General features: G+C 52.1%; 1 protein-coding gene across 1 annotated transcript; it reads right to left on the minus strand.

The window, feature by feature from the left end:
- On the minus strand, positions 1-8,236 carry LOC147598670 (uncharacterized). The gene is made up of 11 exons (XM_086761030.1): positions 7,867-8,236; positions 7,492-7,788; positions 6,502-6,681; positions 5,587-5,721; positions 5,103-5,246; positions 4,531-4,662; positions 2,278-4,302; positions 1,609-1,761; positions 1,076-1,183; positions 873-923; positions 1-347 (listed from the first exon to the last, which is right to left on the minus strand). Exons 2-11 carry the CDS (start codon positions 7,612-7,614, stop codon positions 318-320), a joined length of 3,081 nt encoding a protein of 1,026 aa, XP_086617156.1. The 5' UTR covers positions 7,615-7,788; positions 7,867-8,236; the 3' UTR covers positions 1-317.
- Between the last annotated feature and the right edge of the window lie 17,209 nt (positions 8,237-25,445).

The raw sequence follows: 25,445 nt of genomic DNA on the forward strand, positions 1-25,445 counted from the left end.
TCAGACCTGCAAGATTGCTTTTATTAAAAAAAAAAATTTAAAAATCACTCTCAGTGGGAGATGCTTCCAAATGCAAACAGAACAAATGCAGCCCCGTGTCCCACAGCAAAACATGACGCATTTTGGGAAAGGGCACAAGATAGGAGCCCAGTGACACTGCAGCTCTTCCTCTTACAGGAAAAGGAGGTTCAGGCGCTAACCCAGCTTGCAAGGCCCTGCTTCCACAACAGCAGCTCTGGGCTCCCTCACCACAGCTGCTGAGCAGACAGCTCTCGGTGAAGCTCTGACAGCTCCTGGCCGGTCCTGGCACAGCAGTCTCATGCCAGCTGCGTCTGCAGAAGGGACACCTGGAAGAGGCAAGAGACAAGCCCACGCTGTTAGGACCAGCCGTAGCTCCGTGGTACCAGCTGTCGGGGAAGATGCACCCTCTGACTCCAGCCCTGACAAAGACTTGGTCCTCCTGCTGGGGGAAGTAAGAGGTTCCCAGCGTCTCTGACTCAGTCCCCTACTGGGAGGTACTGGTGCAAGCTCCACCATTACGTGAGCCGAGGTCAAACAGAAAGAGTCAACAAGATGAGCTAGACTCAAGGGCCACATCCTGAGAGGACTCTCTCTTTTCCAGGAAGTTTCAGTTTCCTCAGTTTCCTCCAAGCCCTCTCCCACCCTGCTGGACCTTCAGGCAAGTCAGAGACCAGGCCCAGGTGAATGAAGTTGTTTGGCTGTGGCCAACAGCTGCGTCTGGCTGGGTATTTCCCCTGCCTGCTGTGCTCCCTTCCCCACAGCCACACAAAGCTCGGGCTGTAGCATGGTGCAGAGCTGGGCCCCTCAGTACAGCCCCAGCAGCTTGTGACAAGAGCTTTCCTCCTCCTCACCTGGTTCTGCAGCTCAGCTAACCGACCACTGCCACGCACGGGAGATGACTCCTGTGAAGAAAACACAAGCATTTCTCTTTGGTCTCCAGCTTGGCCAGGGCCACGGTCGAGACTGGGCTGCTATCAGGTCTGTACCGATGGTTTTGCCATCGTTGCGCTGTGTGGCCAGAGCCTCCTCCCACCAAGTAAGATTCTGTTCTCACCTGTCTAGCAGCAGGCACCTTGTGCTGGTCAGAGAGAGAAGATCCGCATGCATCTGGTGGCGACCGACCCCTACAACGTCTCCTCAGTCTCCTCCGTTCACGTTCCACCTGCACGTTGGATAGGAAAAAGGGTCACAGAAACCTGCCCCCACACAAGGAGCAAAAGGACCTCAGCTCATCGTGGCAAGGAGATTTCTGCTCAGAGACTGTGAATTGCACCAGAGAACGGCGAGGGCAAACAGCACTCGAAGGGGACTATGGCAGAGAAAGAGCCAGAGGAAAAGGTCCCTGACACAAGAGTGTCAAACGTGTGGGTATGGGGACGCTGGGGCAGGAAGGGCGGTAGCGGAGTGAATGCGTAGTTGAGAAGGCAGTGGGGTGCCAGAAGAGAGAGAAAACACAAAAGCGGGCACCCAGAGGGCAAAGTGGGAGAGGGAAGAAACAAGCAGCGGACTCCAAAGGGCCATCTGTGGCAACGTGTTGTGTTCCAGAGGCGCGTGAGGCTTTGCAGAGGCAGGGAAAGCCTGTTTTACCTGCCCAAGAGTCCTCCCCAGCTCAGCATTCAGTTGCTGCAGCTCCGTCTTCTCAACTTCCAGCCTTGCAACTGCTCGCTGCAGACCTTCCAGCCGCTGCAACAGGAGTCTCTTCTCTGAGAGACACGACAGCTGCTCCCCCTCTGCAATGGCCTGCGGGGATTCAGAGAGGAGATTATGGGAGCTGGTGCCACAAACGCTGGAAAAGCTCTGCCTCAGAAACCTCAATCTCGGAAAGCCTCCTCTAAGCACCATCAGTGTAGCTGCTGTTCAGCCATCGCTATAAAATGCTACTCAGTTTAGTACATCAGTCTAGTCACCTGTGCCCCATCCTTTCCATGCCAAATCCTAACCACCACACATTGGCTCAGCTTGCCGAGAGAGAGGAGAACCAATTACCCACCCCCAACTTTGTGGACTGCAGTTAATGTTAACAGCAAGCTCCGTAGTTCGTTCAGGAGCTCTGGGCTTGACAGAAAACGTGCCGGCAGGTGAATGGCCTCTGGGCGGAGCTGCACAGACAGGCAAGCCTGCTGCCGGCAGCCATGCTTTTGTTGGCCAAGCAGGTCAGCTGTTTCTGGGAATAGATCTTCCCGTATCTTTATGGGCAACGCCCTTAGAATCCTTTCTAGACATCTGAGTTGACTGATGAGCAGTCACGCTGCCTACCTGATGATGGAACCCGTCCTTGTCCCTCTCCGTAACCATATGCTGCAGGACGGCTACTTCTTCCCTCAGAGTCCCATTGGCCGCTTCGCTCTCGGTAAGGGCAAGAGTCAGTGCTTGTGCCTTCTCCTTCCATTCCATTTCTCCGCTTTCACTCCGCTTCCAAACAGCAATCACACGCTCCAGTTCTTCCCCCTTTGCTCTCCGCTCCTCTGCCAGTTGTTGGCTTAGCTCCTTCTGCCTTTGCAAGAGACTGTCTCTCTCCTGGAGAACTCTCCTCTTCTCTGCTTCCTCTTCCTGCCAGCTTTGGAGCTTCTGGATTTGTTTCCATAGGGCGTCCTCTCCATCTTTCCATCGCAAAGCTGATGTCAATTGTTTCAGGAGTTCGCTCTGCCTCCTAAGCTCTCCTTCTCTCCCTCTCAGAGTCTTCTCTAAATACTGGACTCTGTCTCTCTGCTGCTTGATCTCTTCATCCTTCTGTGTCACAGTCTGCTGGACATGCTGGAGCTCTTCCCAAAGACCTCTCATTTCCTCTTCTAACTCTTTCAGCTCCCCTTCAGCCTCGGTCTCTCGTTCCCTCTCATGCAAGGCTTCTTCCAGCAGCTTCTCGTGCTCTCTGGGATGTCCAAGCTCTTCATTCTTCTTGGTTAGCCTGAGCTGGAGATTCTGCAAGGTCTTCAGTTCTTCTTCTTGGCGCTGGAGTTTTTGCAGAAGGCTTTCCCTGTCTTCATCTCTCTTCCTCACCGCTTCCTCAAGCACATTCACTCGCTGCTGGCATGATGTTAGGGCTGCTTCCCTGCTTTCGCCACAAAGCTGCAACATGTTCATTTGCTCTGCCTGCTTGAGGAGCTCCAAATGCTTCTCCTTCAAGGTCTGGCTCATTCTGGCTAGATCCTGCTCTAGACTCTTGGCCTGCTTGCTTTCCAGCTCCTTCTGCTCTCGAAGGTCCTGGACACGCTCCTGCAAAGACACTATCTCTTCATCTCGAGCTTCTAGGGAAGATTCAGCGCATTCTAGTTTTTGCAGTATGGCTTTAGTCTGCATTGCTGCCTCCTCCTTCTGCTGTCGAAGCTTAGAGATAGCCTCCTCCAGATCCCCGATCTGGACTTCTCTTTCTTTCACAATCCGTCTTGCTGCTTGAAGATTTGCTTGCTCAGCTTCATGCTTTTCCTCCTTTGCCTTGCATGCCTCACACTGCTTCCTAAGGGATAACATTTCCTGCTCTTTTTCCTTTAGTGCCACTTCAAGATGCTGCACAATTTCCTTCTGCTGTTCAGAGTCTTGTTGTTCTTTTAGCAAGGTCTCAATCAGTTCCTTCTGAGATTCAATTGTTAAATCCTTCTCTTTCAGGACTGTGGTAGCGTCTTCTAAGTCTCTGCGCAAGACGGCCAGCTCTTCCTCTGTTTTTTCCTCATAGCTCCTTGCTTGTTGCTCTCGGCTGTCTAGGAGCCTGTCCTTTTCTTTTACGGTTTCTAAGGTCCACTCCAGTTGGTCACGGACAGTCATTAATTTCCCCACCTGGAATTTGATCTCCTGCGCTCTCTCCTCCAGCTCTTTGCTCATCCTGCTGACAGCACTCCTCTGCCTTTCTTGCTGCTTCTCCAGCTCCTGGATCTGTTCTTGCTGGGCTGCCATCTCCTGCTTTTTCTCTCTCATGTCCTTAATAACCTGACTGAGAGTCGTTTGATGCATTTCTTTCTGCTGTTCCAGCACTCTCATCTGTTCCTTGTACAACTTCATTTCTCCCTCCCTCTCTGACAGGAGGGCAGTCACCTGAGTGAGAGTCTCCTGCAAAGCTTTTCCCTCTGCTGCCTCTTTCTGGAGCACTTGGATTTTCTCCCACTGCACTTCCACTTCCTCATTTTTTGTTTTTAAGACAGACAATGTACTTTGGAGTTCTTGTTCAAGGCAGCGAGTCATCTCTGTTGCCGTATTTGCTCGGGTTTCAGAGGCTGTGACTGATTCCTGAAGAAGTTTGAGCTCCCACACCAGTTTTTCCTGAAGTGCTTGCAGTCTGTCCCATTCATGCTGCCAAACAGGGAGGAAAACATTCAGTAATTCCACCAATATATCTTTGCTTTTCCTACTAGATTTGACCTCCTGCTTCAGTGGCAGTTAATGGCTGCCCCCTCTCTCCCTTCTCCGATTTGGACTGCACCTACGCAAGACCACTCCACATCAGTTGCTCCTTAAGCTATTACCTGAAGGGCAAAAAATAGGTAAGCAGTGGCCCTTTAGGGCGTCTGCCAGCCTCACCAGGACAGCCTTTCTTTGCTCCTCAGTGTTCCCGAGTTTCCTTTCCAAAGACGCCACCTCTTGACGTAGAGTCATAGCCTCCTCCTTTAGAGACTCTTTGCAGGCTGCCAGCTGAGCTGTCAACTCTTCCACCTCAAGTGAAAAACAACAAAGCAGTCAAAGACGCAGCTTGTCCCTGTCAGCCATATCATCTACTACAACAAAAGGGAAAGAACAACTTGAAGGGTCACCCTCTCACGAGAGCACCAGAGTCACAATGGATACAGCCGACTTGCTGAAAAGTCTAGAGTGGGTCACCACGTTCATCTGAAAAACCACCTTAAAACACAAGACCAGCAGAAATCCATTCTGACGACTGCTGGCAAACAGGCAAAAGGACCAGCCCGTCTGTCCAGGGCAGCAGCTGAGATTCAGCTGACCAGTAAGTCTCCTTCAGAGCAGCTGAGATGGAGACCACAGTGCCATGGCCACCAGCGGGACTACCCCATCAGCCTGCTGCTCTGCAACGCAAAGGCAAGAAGGGCAGAGAGCCCCTGTCTGATGGCTGGAGCTGCTCTTGCTGTTTCAGTCACCTGCTTTTGTAGAGCACCCCTCTGCTGAAGAAGGATATTCACTTCCTCTTTGACAGTTTTGATCTCTTCCTTGTGCCTGTTCTCCTCTGCCTTGATCGTTCTCCGAGTTTCCCGCAGCTCTGCCTGCAGCTTTTCTGTGATGTTCTGTAAACACAAACGGAGAGCAAGTTATTGGGACCTGCCATCAGCTCCAGCTTTTTCCTTTCTGTCTCAAAATCACATTCATTCAGCCACTTCTTTCTGCTTTTCTACCCAGCTCTGCTTCCGTGGGAAGCCTTCCTTCCTGCTGCTGGTCTCTGGAGCTTACCAGGCTCTGTGCTTTCCGTGCCTGCAGCAGTCCTTGCCTCCTCACTCGCAGGGCTTCTGTTTTCTTTCCTTGTCACTGCTCTTCGCTCTGTAACCTGGCTTCTCTCAGCCTCCCTCTCAGCTTACGCCCAGGTGCCAACTGCCTCTTCTTTCAATCTGCCCTACTAGTGGGACTTACCTGCCCCTGCGCTCGCTGCTCTTCCACCTCCTGCCTGAGCTGCTCTCGCTGCTGGCAGGCTTCTCTGAGCTCTCCCTCAGTCTGGAGTAGCGTCTCTAACAAAGCATCCTTCTCACGCTGCTTTTCTAGCAGCAGCTGCACAGAAATAAAGAGAAGACGGGGTTTAAACTTCCCCTACAAGATTGGTGCAGAAAGTCTCAAAAGACTGATGGGCTTGCTGCCCTGTCATTTCAAGTCCTGTAGACACAGGTGGGGGTCCTGCCATCCCTAGCCCGTCTGCATAAAGAGGACTGCGAGTAGGACACGAGGAGGACTCTCGGTGTATGACAGGGTTGCTTTGGCACAGGAGATCTGGGCACTTTTGTGCCAGCAAGTGACTTAAAAAAACAGCCCAAAAGACACCTCTGTTTCACTGCTTAGAAATATTTCAAAGGAGTGTTTAAAAAAAATGTTTTCTTTTCTCAACAATCCTGACACCCCAACCCATACCATGTAATACAAAAACCCCATCCTCATGGAGATTCAGTCCTATAACCTCTGCTCTTAAATGTAGTTCAGGCTATATACACCTATCAGTAAACATATCTGTTACGTCCTTAATAACCTGATTGAGGGTAAAACAAACATCAGAAGAGGACCGTTAAGAGAACAGTGAAGCTACTCTGAGGTCAGTCTTAAAAAAAACAACCCACAACAGCAGCACAAAAGTCCAAAATGAAAGGTGAAGTCTCTGCCTGGGGACTAGGAATGAGAGACTTCTCATTCCTAGTCCGCAGGGTTGCACCTCACCTTCCACCTCTCCAAATTCAACGCAGAAAACGTGAAGGGCCTGCTCCACACGGCCCGCTATCCAGCTGTCTCCCACAGCTCCAGCCTTGCAAAAACCCACACAAATTCTCCTTCCAGGCTCTTTACCTCTTGCTTGGCATTTTCGACTCTGCTTAGTTCCTCTTCTTGTTGAGCTTGCAGGGTAGCAACTTTCTGCTTCATATCAAACAGCTGCTTCTCGTGCTCCCTTTCTGCCTCTGCCTTCTCCTTTGCCCATTGCTCCACCATCCCCTGCAGCTCGGAACGGTGCCCTTCCCGCTCGCTTGCCTGATGAGGGCAGGAAAAGACTTTGAGATGCAGTTCCAGCCCGGCTCCTCAAAAACCATCTGAAGCTTCATCCCTCCCACACAGCCCCACCTCAATAGTGCACACTCCTGCCTTTGTGCCCTCCAGAACTCACGGCCTGTCAAGGAACTGCAAAGGAGGCTCAGCAGGTGGAAGAAAAGGAGCTGTTCCCTTCCCCTCTCTGATGGCTGCCTCTTTCCCTAGCACCTCTTGCCTCTAGAATTCTCTCTACCCTCCCAGTCTCTGTTTTCAAAGCTCACCTCCCTTTTCATCGATGACAAGGCGCAGGTGGCCTGCAGGGTGAGAAAGAGCCCAGTACCCCCATGCTCTACTCACTAGACAGGCCACCAACAAAGTACCAGGAACAAGGGGCCTGTTCTGTATGCATCAAGCCCAAAGAGAATCCCTCTGTCAACTGACAGGAAAAGGACAGAAAGAAGGGAACAAAGCTCCCGTGACTGCAGTTGGCAGGCATGTTAGGAGTCTACTTCATGGCAGACGGGAATCTGCCACGATCCTACCCCTGTGCTGCCATGCTTTGGGTGGGGACCACCCAACCTTCTCCTGAACTCATCTTACGCCCAACACCAAATCTGTGGCTACATTTCCTGTCCCCGCACAGTCCTGGGGGCCTTCAGGTGCCTTCAGGTAGGAGCTACTGGCTCTCTGCCTGGCCTGGCGATGTGTGGCCTGTGGCAGATGACTGCTGCCATTTCCCATGCCCAGGCTCTTATTCTCCTCCAGCCAGCCCACAAAGCTGCCTGGAAGAATGCAAAGCATCTTGTTTCCTACCAGGTCTTGCAGCAGCTTCTTTACTTCCATCTCATGGTCAGTTTGCTGAAGTTTCAAGCTATCCTTATACTGCTGTTCTGTCTGCAAGAGCTGTTGTGCCACGGTTTCACGTTCCTGTTTCATGCGAGATCTCTCTGCTTCCAGCTGCCATTGAAGGCACTTCACCTGCCCTGCAAACACCACAAAAGGCAAGACTCAGAGTCTACACCAACACTGGTTTGGACTTTACTGACCTTAAGCCACTGGAATTTCAGCCTGGGAAGGATCTGTCTCCGGCTCCTTCACTCCTCAGAAGCACTGCGGACAGAGAGCTCTTTTCATAGCACCTTCCCTGGGCAGGGGGATCACCAGAAACAAAGCGCATGAAGCTGTCACCTTGGGTCACCTCCTTGGCCTCCATGACCATGCGAAGTTGGGTTTCCAGCTGACTCCTGGTGATCTCCAGCTCAAATATGTGCTGCTGAGCCTCAAACAGGTGGCACTCCAGGGTCTCTCTCACAGACCTGCAGGTTGTGAATACGCAGAGGAATGACTTTCTTGCTCCTGACACCCACAGGCAGTCATTCCAGGAAGAAATCCTTCATCATCCTTACAGCTGAGTACAGAAACTGAGTTGCATGGAAACTTGTATCCAGAAAACATATTTCTACCGGTTAGAGAGAGACCAGGTAGCACGGACAGGTTTTCCCTCGCTGCCAGGAGCAACCAGGATACCCCGCAGGAGGGAATGCTTCTTCCTTATACCTTTGCTCTTCCAGCTGAAGCAGTGCTTTCTCCAGGCCGTAGTCTTCTCTGGCTTCCCACCTGCCAGCAAGGGATCCCTGAAGAAGAAAGGAAAAGTGCAGTCAAATTCCTGTATTTCCTAGGTTTCCTTTAGCCCTGAAGCAGAAAGAAAAGCACCGAGCCAGCTCTGTACATTGAAGGGCAGCATTCTTGCCTTCCAAAATGCTGTGTTTCAACTGATTCTTTTTCAGAGACAGCCATACAACATACCAGGCAGTACAGCCCTCTCCTGAGACCTAGGACTAATGTCACTCCAGCAAGAAAGGAAATGGAGAGGAAACTGCAGATCAAACATTACTCCATTCTGGCTGCTGTCAGAAGGGCTCTGGCTGGGCAAAAGCCTGAGGGGCAAACTTAGAGCAGGGCCTCCTACAAGCCTCAGGCGGCCAAATCTTGTTTTCCTCGGTCCCTGCTTTGGGGAGCTGCTTTTTGGGGGCCTTAGCCAGCGCCAGAGGGACTCTCTGCAGTTTGCAAGCTGCACACTCACCCCTGCTGCTTCCAGCTGCTGCTCCAACTCTCGGCAGCGAGTGCGGTACTTTAGTACCTGGGGGGAGAGAGCGAAGGGAGCTGAGCGAAGGGCGCTGGTGAGAGCCGGGGCCCCTCCTGCCCGAGCCTTTTGGCAGCCTTGAGCACGGGAAGCTGCTGAGGCGGGCAGGGGAAGGCGCTGGCGAGGCGGGCGCCTGGAGCGCAGGGGGGAAGAGCCCTGGCCAGAGGCTCGGGGCGGGTGGGGTGAGAGCGGCAGCGGGAGGTGCCCATCAGGCCTGGCCGGGCCGGGCCGGGCCGGGCGGAGCAGGGCGGGTCCCGCGGCCTCCTCCGAGCTGCGGGCTCGGCGCCGTCCCGCCCGCAGCAGCGGCGGGGAGGGCTCGGGTGGGGGTCCCCGCGCGTTCGCCTCCCGCGTTCGCCCCCCCGAGCTCTCCGGCGCCGAGTCCCCTCTGAGCGCGGCGCGGAGAGGGGCGGCCCGGGCAGCCCGGCCCCGGCAGCTCCCCCGCTACTCACCTTCGCCTGCAGCTTCCGCAGCAGCACCGCTTGCCGGTGCCGCGCCTCCTGCGAGCTCTGCTGCCGGCGCTGCAGGGAGGCCTGGCTCCGCGCCGCCATGGCCCCGCTCGCCAGCCGGGTTCCGCCGCCTGCCAGGCGCCGCGGCGGGGATGGGACGGGAGGGGAGTTGGGGGGTGCTGCTCCGCGGGAGCCGGGCCGCGGGGCGGGAGAGCCGGGCTCGCTCGGGGCTGCTGTGCGGCCGCGGGGCCCTTCTCGCTCGTCGCTGCGGTGCTGCCGCGGGGGAGAGGCCGCCCCGGCAGCGCTTTGCTCCGCCGAGTTGTGCTCAGCGACCGCTAACGGCCCCGGGGAACGTCGGGGGCGGCAGGCGCTGCCGCGAGCCCCTGGCGCGGGCGGCCGGGGCCACTGCGGCGAGAAGGGGGGGCCCGCAGCGACCGCATCCAGAGAGCAGGGTCCGCGGCCCGGGGAGCCGCCCGAGCGGGCAGCGCTTCCTCCTGGCAGCTCCAGCTCGGGCCCTTGCCGGCCCGAGGAGCGGGAGCTCCAGCCCGGGACGAAGCCCAGACCCCGCAGGTGGGGCCGCGGACGCCGCCCAGCAAAGGGCCGGGGCGAGAGCCGGGCTGGGGAAAGGGCTGGAGGAGGGGAGCTGCGGGCGGCGGCTGCTTCCAGGCCGGAGGCGCCGAGGCGCGGACAAGGCCCCAGCACGGCGCTCGCTGCAGGCTCCCCGGCGGAAGCCATGGTTGTGTTATGATAAAAATTATTAATCAATGTAATTTTAGAAAAATATTCTAATATTCTAAAATACAGAAAAGGTTGAGAAAATGTTGTTCTGCTTGTAGCATAGGAAAGTGGTGTTTGAAATGTTGGAACTGAAGAGGAGGATGTAGAATTTCTGTGTTAGAATGTGTGTGTGCTCTTTAAGTGCTGATGCGCGTTTAGCAAATGAAGTAATAGGGGGCAGAACACCAAACCCCCGGTGGGAGCTGCAGAGTGGGGCAGTTGAGTAATGAGGGGTTCAGTCCTATTGCAGGGAGAACTCGAAGCCAACAAGATCAGGCAGAACAAGGAGTGGTTCAAGCACCCGCCTCCACTTTGACAAGTGGTAGGGGAGCAAACCGGGGATGAGGTCAGAGGTGTGGTAGAAGAATGGATAAAATAACTGCAATGGGAGAGAGATTAGGGAAGAATCTTTGTGCAAAATGTAAAGAAGGGCGGCACTGGACAAACGAATGTCCTTATTCTGAAGAAGAAACAAGACCGGCAGCACAGCAGATGCCTTTGTCAGAAGTGTGAAGAGGACCGGCGGAGAATTCCCCAGCAGAAGCCCTGGTTACAATCCAGCTGGGGGCCCAAACCATGGATTTTCTGGTTAATCCTGGAGCTACCTATTCAGTTTTAAATACTTGTAGAGGAAAATTGAGTAAAAAGCATGTAGACATAACTGGTGCCACAGGGAAAGCTGAAAAGAAATTTTTCTTTCAATCCTTAACTTTAAGGTGAGTAAACAATGGGGAATTCACCGATTTTTATATATACCAGAGTGTCCTGCTCCCTTACTGGGGAGAGATTTATTGAGCAGAGTGCAAGCACAAATTCGTTTTAAAAATGGTGAAATTCAATTAATATTCCTGAATCAAAAGCCACAGAGGCAAGATTTTTTTAATGTTACAGACAACTCCAGAGGCGTATGAAATCCCCCAAGAAGTGGAGAGTGCAGTAACCCCTTTGGTGTGGGCTGGCGAAGGTCCTGGACATTCAAAAACAGCAGAACAGGTAAAGATTTTTCTGAAGGAAGGCAGCAAACCTGTAAGACAACAGCAGTACCCTTTAAAATTAGAAGCTAGAAAAGGCCTGGAAAAAAAATAATTGAAAAAAAATTTTAAGATATCGACTTATCGATATCTTAGTCAAATGTGAATCAGAATTACTTACTTGTGAATCCCACTTACTTGTGAAAAAGCCAGGAGGTGAGGAATATAGGTGAGGTTAGTACAAGATTTAACAGCAATAAATTTAATAGTTCAGTGTTGGATACCTGGAGAGCCAGGGGCACTTAGTGAACAATCCAGACCGAATGGAATTGTTATGTTTTTGAGTAGCAGGCTTCAAGGACATCAATGAGGCCGCCTGTGAGAAAGTAATGAAGCAACCTGGAGAAGAAGAAGGGAAACAGCTGGCATACGTGACTGGGGGCTGAAGGTGAAGCGGGGTGCAGGTGGAGAGAACCGTGCGCGTGAACATAGAGACTTAACGAATCATATTTTAGCTAGGAGCGCGTGCATGATATAGTTAGCCAATTAGTAGAGAGCTTGCACGTGATACGGAACTAGAAGGGCTATGTTAACCGGGATGTATCAACAATAAATCGGCATTTGCTTGATGATATTGGTCGTGTGCAGTGTCCGTGACTTCTGCGTCAGCAGGTGGCGCCCGAGCAGGGACCCTCCGATCCGGTGTTGGACATCCCGACGGAACCGAAAAAGGAAAGAAGAAAAGAGGGGGCGGAAGCCAGTCGAAGGCGAGCGCTGCCCCGGCACTCGAAGACGCTAGCGCAAAAGGTACAGAAGGTACAGTGGGAATCTCGTCTTGGCCAGGCGAGCAGCCGGGGAGGAGATGGGGTCCACGCTGACCAAAGAGGAGTCAGCAGTGGTTAAGCTCCTCCAGCATATGCTCTCTATGAGAGGATTGAAGTATGACTCGGCCGTCCTAGAAGCTTTGCTGCAGTGGGCAAAGAAAAGGGAATTAATCCCCACAGTTGATGCTGCTTTTGAAGCCCCAGCATGGGAAAAAATAGGGAAAGAGCTGTGGGAAGAAATAAGTAAGGGATCAAAGGAGGTGAGCAAACTCTCCACCATGCGGAGACTAATTAATGAAACATTGATAAGCAGGAAAGCCGAACGTTCAGCCGCCACGTCTGCTTTCGCAGCTTTAACTCCAGCCGGTGGGTCCACCTCTGGTACCAGCACGCTGTTCTCGGGTCTAATGAGCCCTGCCGCTGTCCCAGCTTGTGCTGAGGGGAGGGGGGTTCAAGCCCCAGCAGGGACTGTAGCCACAGCCCCCATAACTATAGATATGCTGGCACCAGAAGAAGAAAAAAAAAAAAAAAAAGGGAAATGGAAGGAAAATCTACAAACCAAAAGGTAGCAAAAGCAATGTATGTGCTGAATTTTCTAAATCATTGGAGGGATAATTCTTCCCCCAACACAGAAACATTTTGGATCATTTGCTGTACATGATGCCATCCGAGGGCAAGCTCCGGTGATGGTTAAGAATTTGGAAACAGGTAATTGGGAAGGACCATTTCCTCTTACGATGCTGGGGAAAGGATATGCTTGTGTCTCTACAGGAGCAGTAAACAAGTGGATCCCTGCACGATGGGTACAACCAGTGCTCCAAGCCGCCTTGCGTTCATCTGTGTGGCAGCTCCATGGACATCAGTCACAGAAAGAAGAAATGTGTGGGTAACTATGGCTAATGGCATGGGACAGGACGCCATTTGTCTGTATCATCTGCAAATAACCCTTTCAGAATGTGTTTGGTCGACGTGCCAGATAACGGTAGGGTGGCAACTCTGTAAAACAACAGCAGCCACGAGCGCTGAGTGCTGAACCACAAGAGAGAGAACTTTTGGGATCAGTAAAGATGGACTTCTGTCTATTTTTTAACTATTCAGAAGCTAATGTTACTAGAAGGGTAGTGATTGTAAATGCTTCAGAACCTATACATTGCAATGACACATGTGGTGTGATCATGCCAGTGCTAACATATCAAAATCCAGCACTACTCCAGTGGGCCTTCCTGATGGTATGTTTTTCATATGTGGGGACTGTGCGTGCGCAGGGATACCCTGCGATATAAAAGGGGGCCCCTGCACCACAGAGAACCTTAGGGATGTTTATACCCAATAATACAATCATAGAATCATAGAATGGTTAGAGTTGGAAGGGACCTTCAAAGGTCATCTAGTCCAACCCCCCTGCAAGAAGCAGGGACATCCCCAACCAGATCGGGTTGCTCAGAGCCTCATCCAGCCTGGCCTTGAACATTTCCAGGGATGGGGCATCCACCACCTTTCTGGGCAACCTGTTTCAGTGTTCTATAACTCGCATCTTAAAAAATTTTTTCCTAATTTCCAACCTAAATCTACCCCCCTCTATTTTAAAACCATTACCCCTCGTCCTATTGCAACAGGCCCTACTAAACAGTCTTTCCCCATCTTTCCTGTAGGCCCCCTTGAGGTACTGGAAGACCGCTATCAGGTCTCCCCGGAGCCTCCTCTTCTCCAGGCTGAACAGCCCCAACTCTCTCAGCCTGTCCTCATAAGAGAGGTGCTCCAGCCCTTTTATCATCTTCGTGGCCCTCCTCTGGACCTTCTCCAACTGGTCCATGTCCTTCTTGTGTTGGGGGCTCCAGAACTGGACACAGTACTCCAGGTGGGGTCTCACCAGGGCAGAGTAGAGGGGGAGAATCACCTCCTTCAACCTGCTGGCCATGCTCCTCTTGATGCAGCCCAGGATGCAGTTGGCCTTCTGGGCCGCGAGGGCGCATTGCCAGCTCATGTTGAGCTTCTTGTCCACCAGCACTCCCAAGTCCTTCTCCTCAGGGCTGCTCTCCATCCATTCCCTGCCCAGCCTGTATTTGTGCCTGGGATTGCCATGACCCAGGTGCAGGACCTTGCACTTGGCCTAGTTGAACTTCGTGAGGTTGGCACGGGCCCACCTCTCCAGCCTGTCCAGGTCCCTCTGGATGGCATCCCTCCCTTCCAGCGTGTTGACTGCACCACACAGCTTGGTGTCACTGGCGAACTTGCTGAGGGTGCACTCTATCCCACTGTCCATGTCGCCGACAAAGATGTTGAACAGGGCCAGGCCCAGCATGGACCCCTGAGGGACGCCACTCGTGACCGGTCTCCACATGGTCATTGAGCCGTTGACCACCACTCTCTGAGTGCGGCCATCCAGCCAACTCCTTATCCACCGAGTGCTCCGTCCATCAAACCCATGTCTCTCTAGTTTAGAGAGAAGGATGTCGTGCGGGACAGTGTCAAAAGCTTTGCCCAAGTCCAGGTAGATGATGTCTGTTGCTCGTCCCTTGTCCACCGATGCCGTCACCCCGTCATAGAAGGCCACCAAATTGGTCAGGCACGATCTGCCCTTGGTGAAGGCATGTTGGCTGTCACCAACCACCTCCTTGCTCTCCATGTGCCTTAGCATGGTTTCCAGGAGAATCTGCTCCGTGACCTTGCCAGGCACAGAGGTGAGGCTGACCGGCCTGTAGTTACCCGGGTCTTCCTTATTTCCCTTTTTAAAAACTGGGGTTATGTTCCCTCTCTTCCAGTCATCGGGGACCTCACCAGACTGCCACAACTTCTCAAATATGATAGCCAGTGGCTTGGCAACTTCATCTGCCGGTTCCCTCAGGACCCGCGGATGGATCTACAATACAACGATACAATGTTTTTTACAGCATAAAAAACCTAAACGAAGCACACGTAGCTTTGAATCTGACCGCCAAGACAATATAGAGTCTTGGAACGCACGTGATATTATTGCTGCTTCAATCCTTGCACCTGGTGTGGCAAGTGCCCAGGCATTAGCTACACTAAATAAATTGGGCTGTTGGCTTGCTAAGCAAACAAACGCAACTGCATCAGCACTATCAACGCTGCTGACTGATGTAGATTCTAAACCCTACGCTTTACAAAACAGAACCGCCGTTAGCCTGCAGAGCACATTTGACAGGCCTTGCTGCATGCGCTGGCCACGCGTGCAGCAACGTCTAGTCAGTACTCTTCCACTGAATCTGCTGAGGGTGTAGATAGAGGTGGCTCGGAACGGAGAGAAGGGACCCAGAGCTCATTCTGCAAACAACATGAGATGCCCTGAAGGTGCTGCACCTACCTCCTTTCTCTGCCCTGACCCTGCTGATAATCACCCTCCTGCTCGGCGGTGTCTCCGGCGAAGTCAGGTTGGTAACAGAACAGAGCAGCAATAGATTTTTAAATTATTAGTACAAAGTCATGGTTGCCAGAATTTTGATGGGCTTTGCTGCATGAATCTGTCTGATTATTCGGAATCTATTCACAAAGTATTCAAAACTTGCAAAAAGGCGTACAAAACTGCAACAAAGTGATGGTTTTGATATATTCAGAAATCTTTTTGGTGGATTGATAAAAAGCTTATTACAAATAGGTGTAGGATGCTTATTTATTCTTTTTATATATGTATTTTGATCTGTATTCCGTCTGTGTTGAAATGTGTGCAAACTTTAATAGATAAAGCGTTGAAACAAGCTTCTTTTCATAAACAAAGAAGGGGGAGATGTGGGCATTTCGCTGAGCCAGTACGGTGTCGGTGAAAGCACACTGACCTTGGGAGAGGGATACAATCATGCTCGCAGGAAGAAAGCCATGGAATGAGAAGGGAAGCTTTAAGATACAAGACATTGTTAGCAGAATTTATGGCTTGTTTCAACAGAGGCTTGCAAAAAACTAGTCACTGGCTTTGTAGATAGGAAGGTTGCTGGAGTTGTTATGTCTGTAATAGTAGAAGAATGCTGTAGTAGAAAATTACTAGGAAGTAGTGAAACTTAGTTTTGCTTAGCAATCATGAATATGTATAACGTGTGATCAGTAATTTTATTGGCTAAGCTTGTGTGTGGCATAACTGTTACTTGGACAAGAATGAAATAAGGATGGATTATGTTACTCTTGAAAGAAGCCATTATTATAATTATAGTATTGTTGACCATGGCATGTGTTCTCCCTTGTATTTTACGATGTCTACAAGAAGGCCTCACAAGAGCTTTTGAGAGAAGCGCATATGCTGTGCTGTTAAAACAAGAAGGGGGAAGTGTTGGGGCGATGAATGTCAGAAGCCATGGGAATGAGAAAGAAGAAGCCATGGGAATGACAAACAAGGAACTTTCTGAGAGAAGGAAAACAAGATAAAGGACATCTGGTGGTGTTTGGATGATCAGAGGGTATATAAGCACATAAGCTGTAACAATAAATAATTTTTGCTTAGCATGTAATGGGGGTCCGTGCCTACGTTCCCACACATTTATTGGCAGTGGGCTCCAAGGGCCTCTCTGCCATTGCTCAGGGACCAGGCATCAAAGGAGTAATGCTCTGAGCTGCCACAGAACACATTTTATGGAGCATGAACAGTGTAAACCTGGCTAGGAGGAATTCTGGACGGCACAGGCTCGGGGCGGAGCTGGCTCCACAGCACTTGTTTGCATTTCCGAGCTCCCAGTGTGCTTAGCTCTTAGCAGAAGACCCCCTCCTCCCAGTAGTGATGCTTAGCCCAACGCCAAAACCAAGCAATCCAGGAGAGGTCCCACTAACAAAAGGGTTCTCCCTCTGTGCAGTGTCCTCAGAGAGGCAGGGCCAGTGTGGACACTGCACCCTTGTTCATGTCCTGCCTCCTGGCCTGCCAACAGCCTAAAATCATAAACAAGCCTACCCTTAAAAGGCAGTGGAGCCTTATGGGGATTTTGGGAGCAGTCCCAGCACCTAGCAGGGACATGTCAAAGCCAGGGAGTGACAGCAGAAGTGCTGGGAGGAGAAGTTGCTGGGGCCAACTCCAGCTCAGTTCAAACCTGAAAGTGATAAATATTGGCAGATGTGGGAGCTGAGCTGATCCTGGCCACTGGCCACCTACCAAACTGCTCCTCTGAGGAAGAAGAAGTGGGACATCCTGGGCATGGCCAGAAGATGGATCTAGCTCCTGGAGGAGTCAGTGTGGGCCAGCCTGTCCCATTCTGCTGGGGCCAGGCATGTAGAGGTGGTCTGTGGCTTTCAGGGAACCTGTGACACATTCAGGCTGGTCATCTCCTTCCACCTTTTATCATAGGTGGACAACAGCAAACATCACTGTTGGGCAACACGGTGCAGCGTGGTCCTCCTCCACGGTACAGTATGGGCAACAAGCACCCCATCAGTCTGGGAGCTGGAAAGGGGAGGAACTGGGGACAGCATGGAGAGGGGCAGCAGGGGAAGGGGATGCGGCTAGGAAGCAGAAGGATGTAGAGCAAAGGCTGGGGTGAGAAACATGTTACCAGGAGGTGGGAAATGCGCTGTGCAACTCCAAGGTGCCCCAAGAGCTGCTGGCACCAAGAGAAGGATGCAGCTGCCATGGGTTGCATGCTTGGCCTCCTCCATCCCCCTACACTGCTGGGCTCTGCTGGGATGAGACTGTTTTCTAGAGGCAGCTGGAGGCTCCAGATGGCCAGATCTCCATCCCAGAGCATGTGGGGCTGCTCCTGGAGCACTTGCCCCTTTGTCCAAGGGTTGTGTTGTGCAAGTCCCTGCCTCAGTCCCCAGCCTGCCACCCTGCCTGGGTGCAGAGAGGGGAGCATCTTTCTGCCACAGGGCACCCGCAGAAAGAAATCCACTACATGAAAGGGGGGGAACTGGGTCATTCCCTTCTCCAAATTCAGCATGTCCAACAGCCCAGCAAACTCCAGAATAACCTTGCCCTGCAGGGACCAGTGTCTAACAGCCAGGGTGCGAGGAGCCCCCATCGTGCTTGTCTGTGGGCCTGCTGTCCAGTGCCACAGCTCCCAGCCCTGCGCCCAAGCAAGAAGTGTGGCGGGCCTGATACACCAATGAGGCTCCACCAGACAAAGCCGCAGACAACCTGACCTAGGTGCGGGTGCCGGACTGCAGACTTCCAGCAGATCCTGCCCATCAGCGTGGTCTGGCTCCTTGCCCCTCCTGAGCCTGTCCTTATGTGAAGAGAGACTGCTCAGGCTGGGCTGCTCAGGGCTGAGTGGTACCCAAGTTGCCGGCTCCGAGGATGTGCACTTGTGGTTGATGCTCAGAGGCAGAAGAGGGCTCCTCCTATTTCTTGTGTCCTCAGCAAAGCCGGGCGAGCTGTTAAGGAAGGATGGATATGCCTCTCAGGAGCTAAACACAGAGCAAGAAGAGCTCAGGGGTCCACAGCAAGCTGGGGCTGAGCAGGGCTCCTGGGGTGACGCACCAGGGGAGAATGGGCACAAACGCGTGGGCAGGGATTTTCTTTTCTCTGCTTGCAAGTCTGACTTGAGAAATGCGTCAGGTTAGAAGCAGAGCTGGAACCAGCAGATGGGAAGTCAGGCAGGACTTGGTGAGTCTCCCGGAAAGCAGGCTGGGCTCTTAGAGGTGGGACATGGGAAAGCCAGGCAAGGATGGTGGGAACCAGTCTTGCCAAGGTGTAGAACTGTGATGCTGCTGCTGTTTCTGCCAGCAGCTTTGTCTTCTCAGCCCTGGTCTCTAAAGACGTGCTCCTCTGCCTTTTCCAACAGCAGCAGCATCCTAACAGTACCAGCATAGGAGCTCCAAGGGCTAGCTTACAGTGCACTGCTCTTCAAAGCATGGATCAGTGTTAGGACAGACCAACCAGCACAAGCCAGCCTTGGTCCCTCGAGGAGCAGAGGACCGAAGGGTGCCCCAGTGATACAGGGAATTAACTGTCTGCTAAATATTGCTTGATATAGGAGACTGTCTGCATATTGCTTGATTTAGAAGACCAACTGTCTGCTCGACAATGCCTAACAATCCTGTTAGCCTTGAAACTCACTTAAGCTTATCAGGGACTGGGATTTGTCAAGAAACTGGTATTCATCAAAGACTAATATGTCAAGCAAAGGACATGATAACAGGAGCTGCAGTGTTAGTTCCACCACAAACCCGGTCAGAAGTCGTTAAGAAACTGCTGAAATCCCTAAGCGAAAGGAGAGCATGGGTGAATGACTAAAACTCATCTAGAGGGAGATCGGACCCCTGAAGAAGTAAACGACCACCAGAGACAGATCTGAAACGCTAACACAAGTGGTTTTTAATAACCCCGCCTCACTCATGCACATGTATGTATATGTATACCTGCACCGGATAAATTTTGGTAAAATGTGCTGTTGGTGTGTGTGCCTTTGGAGGAGCAATCCCCCACGTACCCGGCGCTGAATAAATATGCCTGCTTTATAACTCTCTCCGAGTTGTAGAGTTTGATCCGCGTGTCACTGCCTCCCTCCTGGGAGTTACCATGCCTGGTTCTGCTCACACACCAGAGTCGGCTTCTGCTGCCCCCATCACCACCCAGCTATAGGGACCCCTGAAACCCATATTCCCTGCTACGGTCAACTCAACCTTATTGAGGACTCCACTCATCCACCTATTGCCCTCTTCCCCTTCCTGAGGCTCAGTTCTGCTCTGCCCTTGTCCACAGCTGTGCTCTGCCTTGGCTGCTTTCCTCATCTTCTGCAGCACAGCTCGGTCAGCATCCAAGGCCTGGAAATGCAGAAGAGATGGTCACTGACTGCATCCATACATGCATTTCTGTAACCCACAGGGCTTAGCACAGGCCTTAGCATCCCCAGGCCAGACTGTTGTGCCAGCAGACAGGTGATGATCTAGTGGAGAGTAGTCCATGTATATCTTAAATATCTGCAAGTCTTCCTGCTGTTCTTCTGGAAGAAGTGGTCAAGTGTTAAGAGAGAATTGGAAAATATATTAGAAAAAGGAACATACAGCATTGACAGAAAATGTGGATTTTGGTGGCAAGAGACTATTAGTTGCAAATCATATTTCCATCACTGTCAGTGTCATTCCTGGGCTAAGAGGAGGAGATATAGGTGGCTGAGGGGAATGAGGCATTTACACTTTCTGCCTATGAGAGACTAGATTACAGGTGTTATTTCGTACCAGTACTGCTTGGAAGGGCTCTCATGCAATGTCTTGTTGAGAGCAGGATTATTGTCAATATGAGATCAGGTTGGCTGTGCTTTGCTGAGTCGGGCTTTGAAACCCCCCAGGACAGAAGTCACCTCTCTAGTGAGCTCTTGCAGGGCTGCACCACCCTCTGCAGAAACAGAAACTCCTTTTCCTAAAGTCCAGCCTGAACTTCCTGAGCCGCAACGTGGATATTGCTGCATGTTATATCAACTGATGCTGCTCAAAGGAGCTTGACACCATTGTCTGTAACTGCTCTTAGAGGAGTGGTGGGCTGCTGTCAGTCACCCTCTCTTCATCTAGCTAAATCAGCCCAGCTCTCTTTCTCTGTTACCAGCCACTGACCCTCTCTGGCTTCTCCACATCACTCCTGACTGGGGACAGTGCTTCAGGTGTGACTCATTCACCAGACCGGTGCAAGCCCCGACAGTTCCCATATTGGGTGGGCCCTGCAGGGAGTGACTGGGCTTTGTCCTGACAGTGCTAGAGCTCCAAGACAAGGCACAGGCTTTTGAGATCCACAAACACCGACTTGTGGGAGCAAAAAAGTTTTACAGCCATTTGGGAATGCAAAGAACAGCTCTGCGTGGAATTGTGTGCTACAGCTAAGGCTCTTTAACAGCTGGGTGGGCAGGTGGGTACCCAGGGGAGTCATACCACCACTGGCTTTGTCCTCTGTTTTGCACCACGCCAGCCAATCCCCACAGCTAAAACCCATCTAGTAGAGGAGGATGCAAGTCATGCTCTGCATGGGTGAGCACATTCAAGACTGTGGCATGCAGGGACATCACTATAAGCCTTTAGGTACCCAAGGAGCAATAGTGCTGGAAACTTATCTGCCTGCAGGTTTCCAGAATTCAGTGCAGCAGGAATGTTGAGAACTTAAATTATGGACCTGTACCCCAAAATAGGAGTTGCCAGACTTTCTGCTCCCCGGGGAAGAACTGCCACCCATGACCCTTAGTGCCTGCACTTTCTTGTCCAGCCCAGTTTGGGACTGAGGTTTTCCAGCCAAGCCCTCAAATAGAGATTACTGGGGCAATTAGTGTAAGACCTCTAGGATCAGCAGGACTACAATCACACCAAGCGTTGCAAATCCAGGGAATCCAGTATTATGGTTCAAAGAGATACCCATGGGCCAAGGTCAGAAAGGCAGTGGTGGGATAGAGCATCTGACCACTGTCCTTTGGCAAACCTGTTGGAGACACTCGTACCCTTGTGTTCAGAAAGTGACAGGACTTCAAGGACTAACACATCCCCCTCACAACTGCATGGTTATTGTGAGTGCTGCAGAGAGGCAGGCTCAGTCTCCTCCCGCGACACAGCTCCCTGCAGTTGTCTGAGCCATTGCACGTGGGATTTAGCTCACGAACCTTAGGCATCACTTCATCCTTCTTTAGACTAAACCCTTTTCGCTTAGGTGAAGCCCATCTCCCCTGCAGAGGCTCCACTGGGGCAGCTTTCCCAGATCCAGATGTCTCAGATCTCCTCAGTCCTGCAGCAGCCACACAGTCGGACTTGCCCTCTTCTCCTCCCCACTTGCCCTTGGCGCTAGGAGGGAGCAACTGGAGCCTGCTGCCACTAAGACCCTGATCTACAACCTTCTTGTGGCCTCCAGAGCTCCTCTCCCTCTCACTCCCCTCTGCTGCTGGGACCCACCTTGACCAAGGATGAAATGTCCCTTGGAGCCTGCCCAGGTCCTTCGTGATGCCAGTCACGTTTATACTTCATCTTTTACCAAAAATTCAACTCTGCACACACAGATGCTCAAACCTCCCACATCCACGGCCTTCCTTTTCCTTTCTCCTGACAATTTCTTCTCTGAATGTGTAACCTTGGTCCACAAGTGACCAATTCCCACCTCTGGGACTGTTCCCTGCCTACTGGGCTGATACTCTCGGTCCAGGAGTCTTCCCTGCTTTGGAGGAGCATCACCATGGTGAGATGACTTCGTGGCATTGCAGAGGCCACAACCAACAGGCTCCTCCACCTTCGCAGGCTCCCCTCATTCAGGAAGCCCAGCTGCAAGAGGCAGCACTCCCTCCAAGGAACATGAACTGTGTGCTAGTACAGTTCCTGGGCACAAGACAGGAAATTATGTATCTGGTAGTTGGCACAGAAAACTCCAAACCCTCTTCCCTGCCTGTACTTTTAGCTGCGTTCGTTTGCCTTGCAGGCAGGGATCTGGTTCTGCACTCAGCCAAGCTACATGACTTCCCCTTTGGGCACCTGCCTCCAGCAGTGAAAAACTGGCTGATGTCTTCTCTCTGCAGCTCCTTCCCTTGGCTGCCCACACCGCTACCAGGCCCAATGCACACCATGCCAGGGCTCTCCTTGCTTGAGGACAGGCTCTTTCTGTGCTTGCTGCTCTCTTTTACAAGGACACACATGCTGCCAGCTGTTTGCATGCACTGAGACTCTTTGCTGTACCAAGTTCCCTACACCATCAATAAAAGCTGCTGGCTGAACCACTGCAGAAGTTACCAGCACCACTATTTCTGCCTTTCAGAGGTGAGACCAAGGAACAGAAGGACACTGTGGCTCCAACCCTTCCAGATCTGTTTTCACCCCGTCTGTGATTTCCAGGGTGCTGGGGGGTCACAGCTCACTGGACTTTCTCACTCGTTTTCAAGAGTGGAGAAAGACTCTGAGAGGGACCGTCTGTTCACATCGTCTGAACGATAGGCATAGCATTAACACTCACAAACCAACCTTGCACAAGCCTATATTGTGTCTGGGACTCAGTGATCGCCAGAAAGACATCCATGCTGTGTTTAAAGAGGATGGAGACCAAACATTCGCTTCATGTTTTGGCCACGCACACCAGTAGCTCATTAAGTCACTGCTAAAATATTGCAACTAATTTATTTTTTCAGCTTCAGCCCCCAGCTGCTGGCTCCCACTTGCCCTTCTCCAGCACCAGAGTCTTCCTCCGAGTGAAAGCACACAGACGTGGCCACTGAGCTACCACACAGGTCAGGAGGAATTACGTCCCAGGCAAGAGCCTGGTCAGCCTCACCTGGCTGCAAGGCAAGAGAGTGCTGGGCTCAGGGAGGAAGCAAGGCAGAGGCCAGCAGTGCTGCAGCCAGAGAGGGTCTTCCTCTAGGACAGGCAGAGACAGGAGGCAGCTAGCTCCTGCCCATACCAACACTCCAGCAAGAGCAACTGGGGATACTCCACAGTGCTGGAATTTCTCCTTGCCATCTGCTCAAAGTCCAGCTCTGATCTGTACCCAAAGATGAAATCATCGCCCTGTGTCTCCTGGCTTATACAATTGCTGCTGCTGCCTGACAAGCGTGGCTCACACCACTCCTCCGCGCTTTCACCACAGCACATCTCCTGCAGACTGTGCTGGGCATTGCTGCCACACAGCAGCGGGAGCATGTCCGGAGTTTTATGCCCACTCTGACACATGAATCCCAAGCCAGGAGATCTGCAGATATGAACAAGTTCAGCAGTGTTTCTCTTTAACCACAGCTTCCTGAAGTAGCACCTCTGTTTCAAAGGACTGAAGTTTTAGCTTTGTTTGCGGTGCAAGTGATAGAGTATGTATGCGATTCATACGATTCCTATGCACAAAGATCACCCAGCATATGATATTTAAAAGCACAACAGTATTTATTGCTCTATTATAGCCTTGCATAAGCAGTTACAGCTCCTAGCATAAGCAGTTAGCAGCGTATTGTTTTCCCTTTGTGAGAGTCTTACCAACCTGACTAAGCCGGAGACACCGCCGAGCAGGAGGGTGATTAGCAGCAGGGTCAGAGCAGAGAAGGGAGGCAGGCGCAGCACCTTCAGGGCGTCCCCTGTTGTTGGTAGAGTGCTCTGGGTCCTCTCTCTGCTCCGCGCCGCCTCTGTTTATCCCCTCAGCAGATTCAGTGGCAGAGTACTGACCAGGTGTTGGTGCACGTGTGGCCAGCGCATGCAGCAAGGCCTGCCAAGGATGTGCTCTGTTGGCCAACAGTGGTTCCCAGATAGCCACAACATACTGCTCAGTAACAACCCTCCGAGCTCCCCTCTCCAAGGTCACGTTCTCACAGCTGGCTGCAGCTTGTAATTTCCCACAGTGGCCCTACACGGACCATCACTGAAATCTCTCACACGGAGTAACAGTTTAAAATTAAGCAACACAAGGAAATCACCCCATGCCCAGAGGCTCCTGAGCAAGTCCTGGCCTCCAGAGAATGGAGAAGAAAAAAAAAACCTCAGTGACCACCACTGACAAAATGATCTACAAGAGCACAGCTCCCCATCTGCTTGAAGCCTGCAGGCACTGGGGGGGGCCTCAGGGCAGTGCAGAAGTCACAGCCCACAGACAGGCCCTGGTAAAGTCCCAGGCACCATCCCCTCATCTGCTGAAACTACAGAATAATGAGAGAGGTGACGTTGTGGTGGTGTGGTTTGGTTGCTCCCAGCCCATTTACCAGACCTGCCAGGAGGAGGCACCAAGAGGCTCAGACCCCTCTGGACTACCACACAGAGAGCCCCACCATGGTGGCAAAGCCTCATGGATATTTTCCACTCTGGGTCAGGAACCCACAGGTTCCTGGGATTTGCCCAGGAACAGGCCAGCACAATGCTTGCACTATGCTGTTCGTAGTTTTCAGCAACATCCCAAGGCAGATCTAGGTGGGCGGTGGGATGCTCCCAGTGGGAAGTCTGGACCCTCCACTGGGCCTATCTTGCCCTCACTCATGGTCTTCTCAGGGCATTGAGCTCTGCTGTTCGCTCCCTCATGTGCCAGCCTATCAGGGTCTTTTGCCATCAGTAAGAAAACAAAGGCATGTATAGCCCAACTAAGTTTTGCATTGGATGCTGTGCTCAGCAGCCAACTCTCACCTTCTTGCCTCTACAATTCTTTGGAACCATTCATGCATCTGGCCTCCGAGCATCCCAAGTCAGCGTATCCCACAGCTTAACTCTGGACAAGTGAGGAAACCATCCTGCTGCCCTGAAAAACTTACTTTAACTTTTTGTTTGGCTTTTAGTTTGATGCTTATCCGGCCAAAGGGTTCTGTCATCTCTTCACGATGCAATGTGAGCCCAGTACAAGGTACACCCTTTCCATACAAACCTCTGCCCCTTTGCTCTTGTCCCCACCAACTGACGCCCGTCACCTGGCCACCACAACCCATCACAAGCCTTTGCCATATCTTTGCTTTGAGTGTTTTGCAAACACCCAAAGACACTCACACCACTCTCCATTCACAGTGACAAATGAGACAGTGACACCTGAACCTCTGCACGGGCCCTGTGGGATCCCCAAGACCCCACGGAGTCCACCCCCGCGGCCGCCTGCCTCTGCTCACCTCCTCCAGGCCGTTGGCGGTGGCCTTGCAGTGGCCCATGTGGCTGGCAAAGGCACAGGTGGTGGGCGAGCTGAGGTCCTCCTGCACCTGCCGCACAAAGTCGCACACTGAGATGAGGTCCGCCGTGGTGCCGCAGAGAGGTGGCACCAGGAAGGGGAACT

This window comes from Chlamydotis macqueenii, chromosome 16 (assembly GCF_036417535.1).
Source record: "Chlamydotis macqueenii isolate bChlMac1 chromosome 16, bChlMac1.mat, whole genome shotgun sequence".
NCBI classification, from domain to species: Eukaryota; Metazoa; Chordata; class Aves; order Otidiformes; family Otididae; genus Chlamydotis; species Chlamydotis macqueenii.

Excerpts from the sequence above, each read along its gene's own strand:
- LOC147598670 (XM_086761030.1), bottom strand. The coding sequence starts at position 7,614 with ATGAAACAGGAACGTGAAACCGTGGCACAACAGCTCTTGCAGACAGAA. Across the intron at positions 4,303-4,530 it reads AGCAAAGAAAGGCTGTCCTG|CATGAATGGGACAGACTGCA; the intron begins GTGAGGCTGGCA and ends CCTGTTTGGCAG. Across the intron at positions 924-1,075 it reads AGGTGCCTGCTGCTAGACAG|GAGTCATCTCCCGTGCGTGG; the intron begins GTGAGAACAGAA and ends TTTTCTTCACAG.